The following is a 14,022-nucleotide window of genomic DNA, read 5'->3' on the forward strand; positions in this document are numbered from 1 at the left end:
GTCTCTTCATTCAGCAGGTGTTGGTATTAAGACAGTTAATACTTTACATTTATTTTGTAAGCTGAGATTTTTACATGCGTGTAACTTTTTTCCAGGCACACATTTCTAGCACAAATTCAGAGCTGAGTAATGCAGCGTTACAGGCCTTAGGATTCTGCGTTTTTAATTCAAAGATCACATCTGAGTTACCAGGTAAGCAAACAAACTTCAGTGTGGTTGTTGGTAATGTGTATCTCTGTACCATAGTCCTTCCTTTATTTCCTTGTTAGCATATAAGACAATTTTGGCAGATGTTCCCAAAGTAGTATATTTAACAAAAAGTGATATATGTAACAAAGCTGTTCCCAAGTGGTATAATAATTTTGTCTCTAGATCGGTGTGATCAGATCACTAGTTCCATCTTGTGCAAAAAAAAAAAAAAAAAAAAAAAGTTTTTTTTCATGCTATTCCACTAATACTGGCCTACTAACTCATAGTTTGGTTGCATGCTTTGGTAGCAGTTAGGTTCTGTAATTGTTCTCTGGAATCTGTAATCAAAAACCACCCAAGTGGAAAAATAATGAAGAACATTTTTTTTCTCTGTAGAATGCGGGCCTGCCTGGTAGTGCTTTTCAGTGTTTTCCAGTGTTTACCTGGTAATTCCTGTTTGGTACATTAAAATAGCTTAACTTGAGATGTTTAACAGCACGACATTTAAAGTACTCCAAAACCTTACAGCCTGCGTTCCTGGAAGATGCTAAATCCCTGTAACAGCAGGTTTTGGTGCTGAAAACTTGAGGCTTATTCCTCAAGGTAAAAACAGTGGATTTTGTTAATCCAGGAGAGCTGATGTTCAAGCTGGCTGGTCCTCAGGAAGTACCGTTATGGGGTCAGGCATATCTAGTTGCAGTGGCATGTTCAGAAGCAGCTCAGTGTCAGCTGTCAGTGTGCGTGTGGACAGGTTGTGTAGTGGTGGAAGGTGAAGGCTAAACTAGTCACATGTGGATGGTCAGAGAGCATTTTTACACAATGCTTTTTCTCGTTTTTTCTATTTATATTTTCCAGTGTTTCTTGTCTTTTATTACTTAAACTGTAATCTGATTTCTTGAGGAAATGAAGCATCTGTAGCAGTGTCTGTGTGGTCCCTTTCCTTTCCCCTTTAGCTTTTTTTTTCTTTTTTTTTAAACCACTTAATAAACTGCAGTCAAACTTGCTAGATAAGGTCAGGTCCTGAAAATAGGTGGAGAGTTAGGAAGGTGGGACACAAAGCTCAAGTTAGCTCAGTTCTTGCTTTCCTCTTTAATGGTGAAGGCTCTTGTAGACCTTAACATGAATTTATATATGTCAATATAGCAGGAAAACTGACTTTTTACAAATTACTCTTAAATGAAGGTGAAGGCTCAGGAATTGTAAATAGTTGAATATTCAGTCTTTAGCTCTGCTCCTTTTTAGGTAAAATTATCTTTTGGTTGTGGTGGTTTTACCTGGCTGGGGAGCTAAGCTCAACCACTTCCCCTCCTCAAAGGAAAAGGGGGTGAAAATATGATGGAAAGGTCTCAACAGTTGAGATAAGGACGGGAAGATCTCTCACCAATTAACATCACGAGCAAAACAGACTCAGTGTAGGGAGATCCATGTAATTTATTGTGTCCAATTTAGTTACCACGGGGTCCATCCCCCAGGAGCAAACTGCTCCAGCACGGGTGGCAGCTTCCCCCAAGACCCCCTGCTCCTGCGGGGGCTCTCCATGGGCCGCAGGGGAACTGCTGCTGCTTGTCTGGAGCACCTCCTGTCCCCCTTCACTGACCTTGGTCTCTGTTTCTCACTTCTCTCTCCCACTTGCTGTTGCACAGCAGTTTGTTTTTTTTTTTTTCCTGTTCTTAAATGTGCTCTCCCTGATGGCCAACCCGTGCTGCTGATTGTCTCAGCTCTGGCCAGTGGCAGGTTGTTTTTGGAGCTGGCCCTTATCTAATGTGGGACAGCTGCTGGGCTCTGCTCACGGAGGCCACCCCTGTGTGCCCCTGCCACCAAACTCTTGCTACATAAACCCAAATATTTTGGGTTTTCTGGCTTCTCGTGATACCATGTATAAGCTACGTCAACAGTATCTACATGCGTTAATATGTTTTGTTTTTTTTTGATAAAATTTCATGAGAAACTTCCAAAAATTACCAAAAAGAAATGTTCAAGACGTTAAATTGCAGTCTAGTTGAATGGATCTCGTTGCTTTTGTAATGTTATATGAGCAAAATGACCTGAGGCTTGCTAAGAAGCCGGGTGAGAGTTTGACTTCTATGCATTCTGCTTTCAGCAACTGAAGTACACGACTTGCTTTCAACGGTAAACAGCATTGCTGTGAAAACTCCAGACAAAAACACTCGCACTCGAGCACTTTGGGTGATTTCTAAGCAGACGTTTCCTTCTGAAATTGTTAAAAAGGAGGTAAGTTTCTTAACTTTCTCATAGCCTGGGAAACAGAATCTCATGTTTCCAGCTGCTCAGGGAGAAATATTTGTATTTACATACAACGTTCACTCGGATCTTCTTGTGTTTCCTCAGGTGTCCAATATTATTTCTACACTGGAAACAATACTTACTAAAGGAGAAGTCCAGTCAATGATTGTTGAATATGAAGCACTGAATGTTGTTATACGGTATGTGCACTGTTTTTTTATTGACTCTCAGTTCAGCTCATATGCTTAAAAAAAATACTGATGGCATAGACAGGACAGCTGTAAACGTCAGTTTGTTCTGCTTTTGGGGAGGTTGAAATAACCTGTCAGCGTTGCAGTTAAGTAAACCATTGAAATGGGATGTTCTAAAATTGTTCAGAATGGCTTCCTCTAAATCCAGAGTTGAATTAGAGCACTTATCAATGATACTAAGACTGTCTGAGCGTGTGAGGAGTATGCTGCCTGCTAGAGATGATCGATGCTTGTATTTGTTTTTTCAATTCAGCTTAATGGAGCAAACTCCGACCCAGATGGGAGAAGAGGCTGTGAGGTGGGCGAAGCTGATCATTCCTCTGGTCGTCCATTCAGCTCATAAAGTGCAGCTCCGGGGTGCCACTGCACTGGAGATGGGCATGCCCCTGCTGCTGCAGAAACAGCAGGAGGTGGCAGCTGTCACTGAACACCTAATGACCACAGTAAGTAGAAATGTGTATCTTTTTCTAGATACAGCAGGAGTAGTGATCAGGGTTTTTGTTTTGTTGTGTTTTATAGTCTTAAGTAGTAGCTTTTTGCTGCCTCTAAGTGTTGAGAGCAACCTCATGATGACAGCAATTGTGACAAAAAAAATAATATAACAGCAAGGTTAAACGTAGGACCACTGTATAAATAAATAAATCTTAACGTTTCTGGCAAGCATTATTGATGAGGGAAGCTTCTTTTTAAATATTCTTTAGAAACCTGTCTTTGCAGCACTAACTCATAGAATCATTATACTTTTATTGTTTCTTAAAGAGAATTTTGTGAGAGAACTAGGATCTGTTGCAGAACTTGGTATGGCATCTTCTAGCTTAACCTCCTGCAGAAAACAGGGCTAGCTTCTAAGCTGAGTTGCTCAAGGCCTCGACCATTTGAGCTGCGAACATATTAAAGAAAGAAAATTCTACCACCTTTTTGGGCAGCTTGTTCCCGTGCTGAACCATTCTCATTGTAAAAATAAACTTTAAAAGCAAACAAGCCACCACCAACAACCAAAAGAAGTAAATCCTTTGGCTGAAGTGGAATTTACCACTAATAATGTCAGTGTGACTTGAGAGTTTGAGAGGCTACGGGTAGTGAAGGAAATTGATTTTGTTGGTCGACATTATCAGCAGGAATAATTGATAGCAGCTATTCATTTCAGCAAAGAAGGTAATCAAATGGTAGCAGTGTTTGACTGACTCACCAGGGAATGCTACATAGTACAAAACTTTATCTTTCTGATCTAGAAATAAGTTATTTCCAGACTGCATGCGTCTTTCCAGTTATCATTGATTTGATTACATAATTTTTACAATATCTTGAATGTATTCCTTGTATAAATTATTTTTCTTTTCGCCCTCAGAAATTAATCTCAGAACTTCAAAAGCTGTTTTCTACAAAAAATGAGACTTACGTCTTAAAATTATGGCCGCTGTTTGTCAAATTACTTGGAAAGGTAAGCAGAAAAACAGTCATTTTACTTATCTGAAGGTTAATAACTAAGTTCTTGACAGCTTAATTAATTGTAACTTTGAACTTCTGTATTTGCAGACTCTGCATCGTAGTGGCAGTTTCATCAACTCATTGCTGCAGCTGGAGGAACTTGGATTTCGTAGTGGCTCACCGGTAGTAAAGAAAATAGCCTTCATTGCATGGAAGAGTCTAATAGATAATTTTGCTTTAAATCCAGGTAGATTTAAAAAAGTTAACCTGAATTGCTTTGAGTATTGCCACTTTTTATAACTGGAAGAGTATAGATTGTTTCTCTTTCTTACCCTGGTGAAAACTATGGTATGTGCCACTGTATATACACAGTATATACGTGGTGTATACATAGTAATATATACTGTGTGTATAGACATAAGGGAAAGTGATGTAACTTGACCAGTATTTCTGTCTTAGTTTTGCTACTAGGAGAATGGATAAAATTAGAAGACTTTTTTGTAACACTTTAGTTGAGCCAAACAGTCAGCAGTCAAATGGAGAAAAAACTTTGTTCTGTGTATAGTATTTAGGACTGTATGGATTAACTGGGGGGAGAGCCATGCATCAAGATTCTGAAGATGTAAAACATGTACTTCAAAATCTGTTTAAAGGGTACAAAAGAGACCGGAACAAGTCCAGTACATATATATCACAACACCCAAAATACCTACCTTGATTGTACTTTCTGTCCTGAAGAGGAAGCTAAATGCGGACATTTCTTAGTTTAGCTGAATTTCAGTTAAGTTGCAATTCTGAATTGTTTGCCATGTGGTCACTTCTAATCACTGTTTTCCATAGATAATTAACAAAGATTTTTTTTTTCTAGATGAAATCACTGGCATTATTAGCATACGTGTTGCATGCTTTATCATGGCTAACAAGGACTGCATGCTGCAAAAGCAGTCTGTCAGCAGTTTCGTATAAATCACTGGTGGACAGGTTCTGCTGCTGCTGAGCTGGCTAAAAGTTTTTTTTCCCTTTAAGCACTTAGGCTTGAGCAAACTTCTGTCCAAACATGCTATGCCATTTCTGCTTCAGTGGCAAATGATCATTTGTGGCCTTGGTATGCCATATTTAAGGTCATTCATTCTCATTTTGTTGTTAATACACAGGTACGTTAAGTGTTTGGGTTTTATTTTGCTGTGGGAGATGTTACTCTTTAAAATAGCAAGCAGGAATGGATTTCCTTATGTTTATGTTGGTATGCAATAGATTTCACTTCCTTTCTGGTATCAGGAAGAAATGCCTTCTATTTCCAGGGTCATTCCAGACACCGTTTAAAGCAATTTAAATAGTCTGAAAGATTAGTGTGGTATTGTAGTTCTGCAAAGCATTACTGTATTTTAAGGTAAAACACAGAAGAAAACTATTGGTTTAAAAAGTTCCCTTTTTGCTATTTTGCAATCAAATTATTTAATTACGTTGATTAAAAATGCTTTTTTTGTTTTTCTTCAAGATATATTGTGCAGTGCTAAAAGGCTGAAATTGTTAATGCAGCCCCTGAGCTCAATCCATGTGAGAACAGAGGCTTTAGCACTGACGAAACTGGAGGTCTGGTGGTATTTGCTCATGAGGCTGGGACCTCAGCTGCCTGCAAACTTTGAACAGGTAATACCACTGAAAATAGTTGTAGTGTAATCATTTAGCTGGTGTTCAGTGTGCAAAGCTGAACTCCGTTACCATAGCTTTTGTGTACCTACTTTGCCCTTCTCTAGTTTGTTATTAGTATAAAACTGTCTTTAGGAACCAAACATGCTTTTTGTTTATGTGTATGTTATATAGGAGCATTTAGGAACATATAGGGCTGTGTGTGTGATCTTTTTCAAGTTTCAAAAGACGTGAGATTCTATCTCCCTATAATTTGAGTATCTTAGTGAACATTTCTGCTCAGTGCATGGTAATAATAAACATGAGCAAGTTATATAAGGATTGTTCTGTTCTTTTAAAATATTCCTTATCGTGGAGAAAAATATTTCAGGTGTTTCATTACTACTCATGTTGTAATTGAAATGAGCAAAAAGTTTCTGGCTTCTGAATTTTGTTAAATGAAACTTCAGGATAGCAGTAAAGAAAAAAATGTAATTTTAAGCAAGGTACAGTTGGATCACTTCTAACATGAATTTTTATCAAGCTATTTCATGTTTGTTCTTCAATATATGTTTTATACAGTGCCTTGGAAATATTATGAGGACCCAAGAAGCTCTGAAAAATTGATGCTGTGAATAGCAGTACAGCCTATGTAATATTTAAAATGTGTGATTCTTTGTGGCTTATGCCTTGTTTGTGTTATTTTTATTGAGATTTGGTATTTTTGCAGGTTTGTGTACCGTTAATCCAGAGTACTCTAAGTCTGGATTCTTCTGCTGCGTTGCCAGGAACTCCGTTGCGTGCACCAACGAACCAGAATCTAGGTTTGGCAAACCCTGCACAGAAATCAGGTATTAAAATGCAAGCCTGTTTCCACCTGAATTTCAGATGCAGGAGCCAAGGTGTTTTGTGTAACGTATTTATGATTTTTAATTTGTTATATTATTGAAAACAGTAGCTTCTCAGATGAACATGCAGGAAACTTAGGTGGTGGCTTACATTGGTTAAGCTGAGACTGTAGTCAGTATCTCAAGCTACAAAATCATGATAATCCAACTGCTGAGGGCCCATCTTTAATGTCTAGGTTTGTGTTCACTTTTGCAATGAAGCTTTGACTTGAAACTTAAGTTTTTTGTGTTATATGCTCTATATATACTAGTCTCGGTTCTGTGGCATTTTTAGGTTCTGTCTGAATATTACTGCAATGATCATAACACTGCTCATAATGCTGTAAGTACGTGTGAAATCACATTAACTTGAGTGTTAGATCCAGGTGCTGAGATATGGAACTGCCTCTCCCCTGCATGGAAAGCCTGATGTTCTCATATCATTCTAGAATGTTGCAGTTAAAAGCCTCAGGTTCATTGTCCAGGTGTCCTCAATGTGTTTATAGTGTAGCATGTAACTTGTTCTGTTGCCGCAACTTCCATGGCAACTTTTGTTGCCAAAATAAAGTTTGGCATCTGAGACTTTGAAGTCCTTGGAAGACGCATGCTTTCAAAATACATGATTAAAACTGTGATGTTAAACCCTGTCAAGTACGTAATGTCTGACTGATAAGAGGTTCCTTTTAGCCACCACTATGATATGACTTGCTCTTCTCACATTTGCTGTGGGGGTTCTTGTTTGTTGGATTTTTCTTCTTACTACAGGTGATACATGAGGTAACTTTTTCAACTTTTCTTTTTTACTCCGAACACTCAGGTTCTTATCCATTTGCAAGTCCAGCCACACCAAGAATGAACTTGAATTCTAGTACTGCAGGAGTGGTGGTGATTCCTTCTATTCAGCTTCTGGGAATTGAAATGCTGCTTCACTTCCTGATGGGACCAGAAGTTTTGGATTTTGCAAAGCAAAATAAACTTGTACTTAGTTTAGGTATGTGAGTTACATTTTTCCAAGTACTACTATGTTCTAGATTTTGTTGGATTTAAAGGTGTCCAGTAGCATGAAATGCTTTAAATATTTAAAATTGCTAGTGGTCATCTTTAATATTGGAAATCATTTTTAATTATGTGAAATACTGTAAGTATAAACATTCCTGATTGCTTTTTAAGACTTAATTTAAAAACAGACTGAAAAATAGCTGACTTATAAAACAGGCTTTGTTCTTCTCCTAGAGCCTCTCCAGCACCCACTCATCAGCAGCTCATCTTTTTTTTGTAAGCATGCCACCACGCTTATAAATGCCGTTCAGGATGGATTTATTGCAATTGGAAAAGAAGTTCCTGGTAAGAATTTAGTGGGAAAACTCTTTGTTTTTTTTTTCCTGAAAAATAATTTTGGGGGAGGAAAACATAAGGGGGAAAAAAATAGCTGCTTTCTGTAATACTTCTGTCTGCGCTATTTAAATAGAACTTACCTGACTTGGTCCAAAAGCTTATGCCAGTTTCTGCTTATGTCAATGTCTGTTTAACACAGCGTGTGTTTAAATAATGTTTGTTTAATGTTTTTATTGCAAAGTGAATGGAAATATTTTTATCTTGTAGATTCTATGCTGAATAGTATATGGAAGGACATAAATGGATACGTAAAAACAGCTATTGAATCAGGTAACCTTTTTTTATTCATAGCTGACCCATTAGTGATTGTGGCTTTTTTAGTAGACTTTAAGAAATGTTTGCTTCATTGGTAGTAAAACCTGTTTTTAGGCATCATCAACAGTCTTTTGGAACTGATCTCTTTAATCCGTGTGCTAACAATGCAAAATCTTACTGATTCAATCCATTCAAGCTTGTCAGGGAAGACACCAGTAGCATATGGCTGCAGCTGTGTGTCTTTTAGCAATAAGACACAGAAACACCTGAACTGCTTTTATGACTGAAGAAATCTTTCCATTTCCAAAAAGAATCCCATGCCAAGCCTTTGGTATTAAGAAAAACTCTGAAATGTTATACAAAATATTAAAAAAAATCTAAATAATAGTTTTTTATATTGAATGATCTAACTGAAAAGCATAATAGAAATGACATGTGTTACTTGAATGCTTGCAAAATTTCACAGCTTTTTTAATACGTTGAATGTTAACAGGAAGGTGTTCTATTTTATTTAGTAAATTTAGTTTTTCTGTTTAAACCTATCAGTTTCAGTTACGCTGCTCTTCAGAGATACTTGGTATCCAATTTGATAAAGTATTTGGTAATGTTTATGAGTATACAGAACTTCTTAGGATCTTACAGTCCTTGTATTTAAGATTTAAGTAATGGTCACTGCACATGAATTTGTTCTGCTGTAACTAAATTTACTTTATTCTAGGTAATAAGAAAGAAAAACAGGGGTCAGAAGTACTGACTATGTTACTCCAGGCCTTAAAGAACACTGTTAGATCAAATGCTCTTCCTGTGCAGAAAATACTGGTAAGTTGAGTGGGTTTGTAGGGTGTGTGTTTTTAAACCTAATGTAAATTCTGTTTGGTGGCAGTCTTTTGCACCTAATTCACCAGACAGGTCTCAGTGTTTGGCATGAACTGTGCAATTCTAATGATATACCATAATGTTGCTTAAGGGTTTCTTAGCTGTTTTTCAGATTTATTAGCAGAGTTGATCATATTGGGTATATGATTCTCAGAATGTTCTGTTTCAAAGGGAAGCAGTTGCTACAGTTTTGCTTGCATTTGTGTTTTTACATTAAAATATTGCTATCACAAGAAAAAAAGAATTACACCGTTCTCTTCTTGTCCCCTCTTTAGTCTCTCATTGATATTACTGTTAAGGAATTACCTCCCAAAGTATTAGGATCGCCAGCTTATCAGGTTGCTGATATGGATCTTCTAAATGTAAGTCTGACTTCTTTCCAGAACTTGCTTTAAGCATAAAGGCATTAGGATATCATGTAAGCACAAATATGCAGAGCACGTTGCAAGTCATGAGATCCAGACTGATATTTCAAGGTTTTTAATGTGTTTTTTTTAATGTTTGAAGCTATTGTCTGCTACAAAAACATGGTGGTAGCCAGTAGTATTGAAAACTACTCTGTTCTACTCTAGCCCTAGTGAGCCGTAGCTGTACTGAGTTGTGTACTGCATTGGAAGGGGCAAGTAGGTGACAGCAATCCAAAAAACAGCTGAAAAAAACACTACCACCTTTGAAAAAAGACTGATGTTAGATTTCTTTTGTTGTTGTTGTTATGAGAAGATTTAAGTGTAACAAGGTTACATGCATGCCTCAAGTGAATAGCGTAAAGTTTTGTCTACCAAAACTTGAAGAGCTCAACTCTATAAGTTTATCTCAACTCTTTTCCTGAGTTTGGATTTGGAGTGTTTTTTTCCTGACTTAGTTAATGTAGTCAAACTTAATTAAAGTGATTCGAGCTTTAATTGGCAGGTACTACATGCATTTTTCTAAATGCTTTAACTTTAGCAAGAATGAAATAATAGATCTTTAACAGAGGTTGTCCAAAAGATGTTATACTGTGAAACTGAAGAAAGCCAATCACATAAATCACATCATGCTCTATCATGTTTCAGACATAATAACATGTAATGCTTGCATTATGCACACCCACCTTATGGTGTCAAGGAAATAGTGATTAAGTACTATAAAACTCATGTGATGGTGGTTTTTTGCTTCAGCTATAGTATAATTGCTGGAAAGTACAGCATCTAGCAGAATTCTTATAGCTTTTGCCTCTTTTTACTTAGAAATGTTAGAATTGACAATTTCTGGCAACTTGTAAACTTCTGGGTTACGGTTAAAAATTGAAGATAGGTACATGTTTAAGTGAGGCAATTGTTTTATTTGTTTAGCATATATATTGCTTTGACATCTGAAATTTCTCTTGCAAGGGAACGCCAGCTTTGTTCTTAATTCAGCTGCCTTTCCATGATAACCTCTTGGAACGGTGTGTAACAGATGAGAGGTATGTGTTGTTTCTTGGTTTTTATTTTGTTTTAATTAAATAAATTCTCCGCAGTTTAAGACTTCTTAATTTTTTTCTGAACTTCAGCTGAAATGTGTTTTACCTATTGAATTTCTCTTCCCTAGGTTCTTCGTAATCCTAGAAACTCTGGTGGGTTATGTTTTATCTGGGCCTACATCTCCACTGGCTTTCAGTGAATCTGTGTTATGTATTATTAAGAAGAATGCAAAGCTGGTGGAAAACAAGGAACATCTTTGGAGAATGTGGAGTATTGTTGTTAACCCGCTAACCGAATGGATTAATCGGGTATGGTTACTTTGGTTCTCTTTACCAGAAAACACACGTTCTGTGCTGATCTTCTATCTTAATGTATTTTTAGAAATTGCATGTCTTAATGGTAAAATTATATAAGCCTTGATGGCATTTATGAGACTGCAATGTGTGCAGCATTACCATGAACATTTGCAGTGACACTGTAATATTCAACAGGTTCTGCGGGTGGCTTACTAGAAGTCCATTGACTTAACTAATCTCACAGTCATGAGATGTAAAAACATTAAAAATAGTTTGCTTTAGATATTCTGGGTATTAGCATCACTGCAACTGAAGTAAGCTTAGAAAAAGCACTTCTTTTTAATCCTTCAGATTAAGGGGTTATTCTGGAATTAAACGAAGCTTTTTATCTGTTTAAATAGTAAAATCAACGTGAACTCTTATAGAATGGGGGAATAACTAAATCCAAAACACCGTTGGCAATTCAGCTAGTGCAAATTTTATGTATAAAACAGATGATAGATAAGGTTGTTCTAAATGCATTTAAACCTAGCATTTGCTTAAGAAATAAATTCCTCTTTTATCATTGCAGACTAACGAAGTAAATCAGGGTGATGCACTGGAACACAACTTCAATGCTGTTTATAGTGCACTGCTGCTACCAGTAGCCCTTATCTTGCCTGTTCAGGAATTTCCACAGGTAACAGTTGGTACCTAATGCTGATTAGAAACAATGTGGGTTTTATAAAAACTATGAAGTACTATCTAGTGATCTCAGAGTAGCATTTCTTTTACCAATACATGTATGTATTAAGACTGCTGCTTTGAGGCTAGAATTCCTGAGTTGTATAGTCTTTGACAGAATACAATTTAAATTTTATCTCTGTCCACAGACACTAATAATCAAACTTTTTCTTTCTGTTGTTAAAGCCAACCATGAAATCCTTGCTGCGGACTTGGTCAGACCTGTACAGAGCATTTGCTCGCTGTGCTGCTTTAGTTGCAACTGCAGAAGAAAACCTGTGCTGTGAAGAACTTTGTGCCAAAATAATATCTGGGCTAGAAGGTGAAACTCCAGTAGTGAGTATAAACCTGTGACATTGAACTATATAAATATTTTAGCAGACATTTTCAGTTAGATACGTGTGTGAGAACCTATTGTAAACTTCAGTGTAGTGGTTTCTATAATTCAAAGTGTTTGGGGTAAGACTTAGAGCTATAACAACATTCTTTATATTAATGGGAGTTGGAATTGAACTAGAAATGGATGGAAAGAAACGAGTGAAAGTAGTATAATGCTTGAATATTAAAATAAGTTAAGCAGTCTTTGGGTTTGTCTTCTAAATATTTAATATGGTTTTGGTGAATGTCATCAACATCATGGTAAATATAATTTAGCCAGCTGGAATTCTTACATGAAGGATCTTCAGGTTGAATTAACAAGTACCACCAAAGAAGTGTTATGATTAGGAAGGAGGATAGAGTAGCAGTGTAGCATTTGGAGGGTTATGTCATTGTAACTTCTTGATGTGGCTGTATTCTGATAAACTTTAATTTTCAAAAACAGGCTTGTACGTAGAGCTTCAGTACAGAAATCGAATTGATACGAACTTTTTTGGCCCTTTTAATAGCAATGTTTTAATTATTTAGAGTTTGTGATGAATTGAAACAATGCTTGACATGGATCTCAGTGTGTAGTAACAACTCATTGTGCTTCCCTTAATGTAATTCTGTTAAAATCTTGCTGTTGTGCCTACAGTGGCTTTTCTGAAAATCAGATTTTGTATAGTTACTGAATTTAAGCACACACTGGGATGTGGTAATGTGCTATGCTAGGTTGTTAGTACCTTGTACATTAAATGCTAACATTTTGCTGTACGTTCTTAAATCTAACACCTTCTCACAGCTGTCTGTTACTGTTTTGCTTCCTTAGTTTATGCATATATTCTTGTGTCATTTGTTGAGTGAGAAGACTGAATCTTCAGCTTGCTTGTAAACTTGATTTAGTCTCACCTGACCATGCACAAAAACTTCATCCCTGCTTTTAAATATAAAAGTTGTTTTTGCACTGCAGTTCTGAATGGCCAGCACAGTTTTCTGTCATCACAGTTCTGGGCTTTGCTGATGACTTGTGTTTTTTTCCTCAGGTGTCTTCAATGATGGATGGTCTCACCCATATTATATCAGTTATGGTTGACTGCGTCAACTTCGCACCCTATGGTATTAAATATCAGCCAAAAAATAGATGTAAGAAAACATCTTGAGTATTGGGGTTTTCTGTCTCTCTCTTTCAGGTTTGGTTGAAAGTAGGAGTTGCTGCAGATGCAGAAGTGATGACTGTAGGCTATCAATAGTCAATGTATGTTACTTGTATTAGCAAAGCATTGAAGGGACTGACAAACATTCTTAAAAATGAGCTGAAAACATCATCCATGCATATTTAAGTACTAGAGCTATTCTGATTTTTTGAGCAGCTGAGAAGTTACTGAGGAACTTGGCAGAGAACACTTGAAATTCATGTCACCATGAAGTCTACGTTCCTTCACAGCTCTGTCTGGAGTTGCACTTGATATTTCAGCTATAATTTACAGCTGAAATCTGCTTCTGCTTTGTGCAAACATAATCTGAAGCAGTAATGCCTGATCACTCAGTAGTCTAAATATGTATTAAGTACCTGTCTGAAATTGATGTTAAGCTGTTAGTGTAACAGTGAAAAGGCTACTGCTTGTGAAGCTGCTTTGCATTATAGTAGTATACATTTGGAATACAAAATAGTCTTTGTTCCCTGCTTCTATTTAGAACTGAAGAACTGATTGCCAAAATAACTTAATTCAGTGTAAAACTCAGTATTTTTATAACTTCTGTCCCAGCTCAATTCGTTTGGTAGCAAGCTGTTCTGTTGGACTGCTGAAAGAATGAAGTGCTTTAATGGGAAATGCTAATGAGAAAAAATGTGATGAAAGCTTTAGTTTTGAATGAGACTTGATACTTCCCCTTCTCTCCCCTCACCTGTTCCAGAATTTACACCTATCAGCTAACACTTCTAGGTTGGTTTACATCTCTGGCCAGTAGGCATGAAAGATGCTTAAAAACAGTGATTTGTGTGACCAACCATGAATAAAATGGGAGGAATAGGATCCGTATCTGTAGT

The 14,022-nt window shown here is 36.9% G+C and overlaps 1 protein-coding gene across 3 annotated transcripts in view; it reads left to right on the top strand.

The window, feature by feature from the left end:
* The window catches only part of RIF1 (replication timing regulatory factor 1), a 29,251-nt gene that overhangs the window by 1,453 nt on the left and 13,776 nt on the right, over window positions 1-14,022 (top strand). For all 3 annotated transcript variants that reach the window (XM_084289371.1, XM_084289372.1, XM_084289373.1), the window contains exons 3-20: window positions 96-192; window positions 2,291-2,421; window positions 2,539-2,633; window positions 2,938-3,127; window positions 4,033-4,125; window positions 4,221-4,359; window positions 5,611-5,762; window positions 6,472-6,592; window positions 7,446-7,619; window positions 7,862-7,972; window positions 8,231-8,293; window positions 8,997-9,097; window positions 9,430-9,516; window positions 10,525-10,598; window positions 10,724-10,904; window positions 11,464-11,571; window positions 11,802-11,951; window positions 13,019-13,118. In XM_084289371.1, coding sequence (XP_084145497.1) covers window positions 96-192; window positions 2,291-2,421; window positions 2,539-2,633; window positions 2,938-3,127; window positions 4,033-4,125; window positions 4,221-4,359; window positions 5,611-5,762; window positions 6,472-6,592; window positions 7,446-7,619; window positions 7,862-7,972; window positions 8,231-8,293; window positions 8,997-9,097; window positions 9,430-9,516; window positions 10,525-10,598; window positions 10,724-10,904; window positions 11,464-11,571; window positions 11,802-11,951; window positions 13,019-13,118 — 2,167 coding nt within the window. The remainder of the gene's footprint in view (window positions 1-95; window positions 193-2,290; window positions 2,422-2,538; window positions 2,634-2,937; window positions 3,128-4,032; window positions 4,126-4,220; window positions 4,360-5,610; window positions 5,763-6,471; window positions 6,593-7,445; window positions 7,620-7,861; window positions 7,973-8,230; window positions 8,294-8,996; window positions 9,098-9,429; window positions 9,517-10,524; window positions 10,599-10,723; window positions 10,905-11,463; window positions 11,572-11,801; window positions 11,952-13,018; window positions 13,119-14,022) is intronic.

The sequence above is a fragment of the Netta rufina genome, assembly GCF_964035555.1.
Source record: "Netta rufina genome assembly, chromosome: 6".
Classification (NCBI taxonomy): domain Eukaryota; kingdom Metazoa; phylum Chordata; class Aves; order Anseriformes; family Anatidae; genus Netta; species Netta rufina.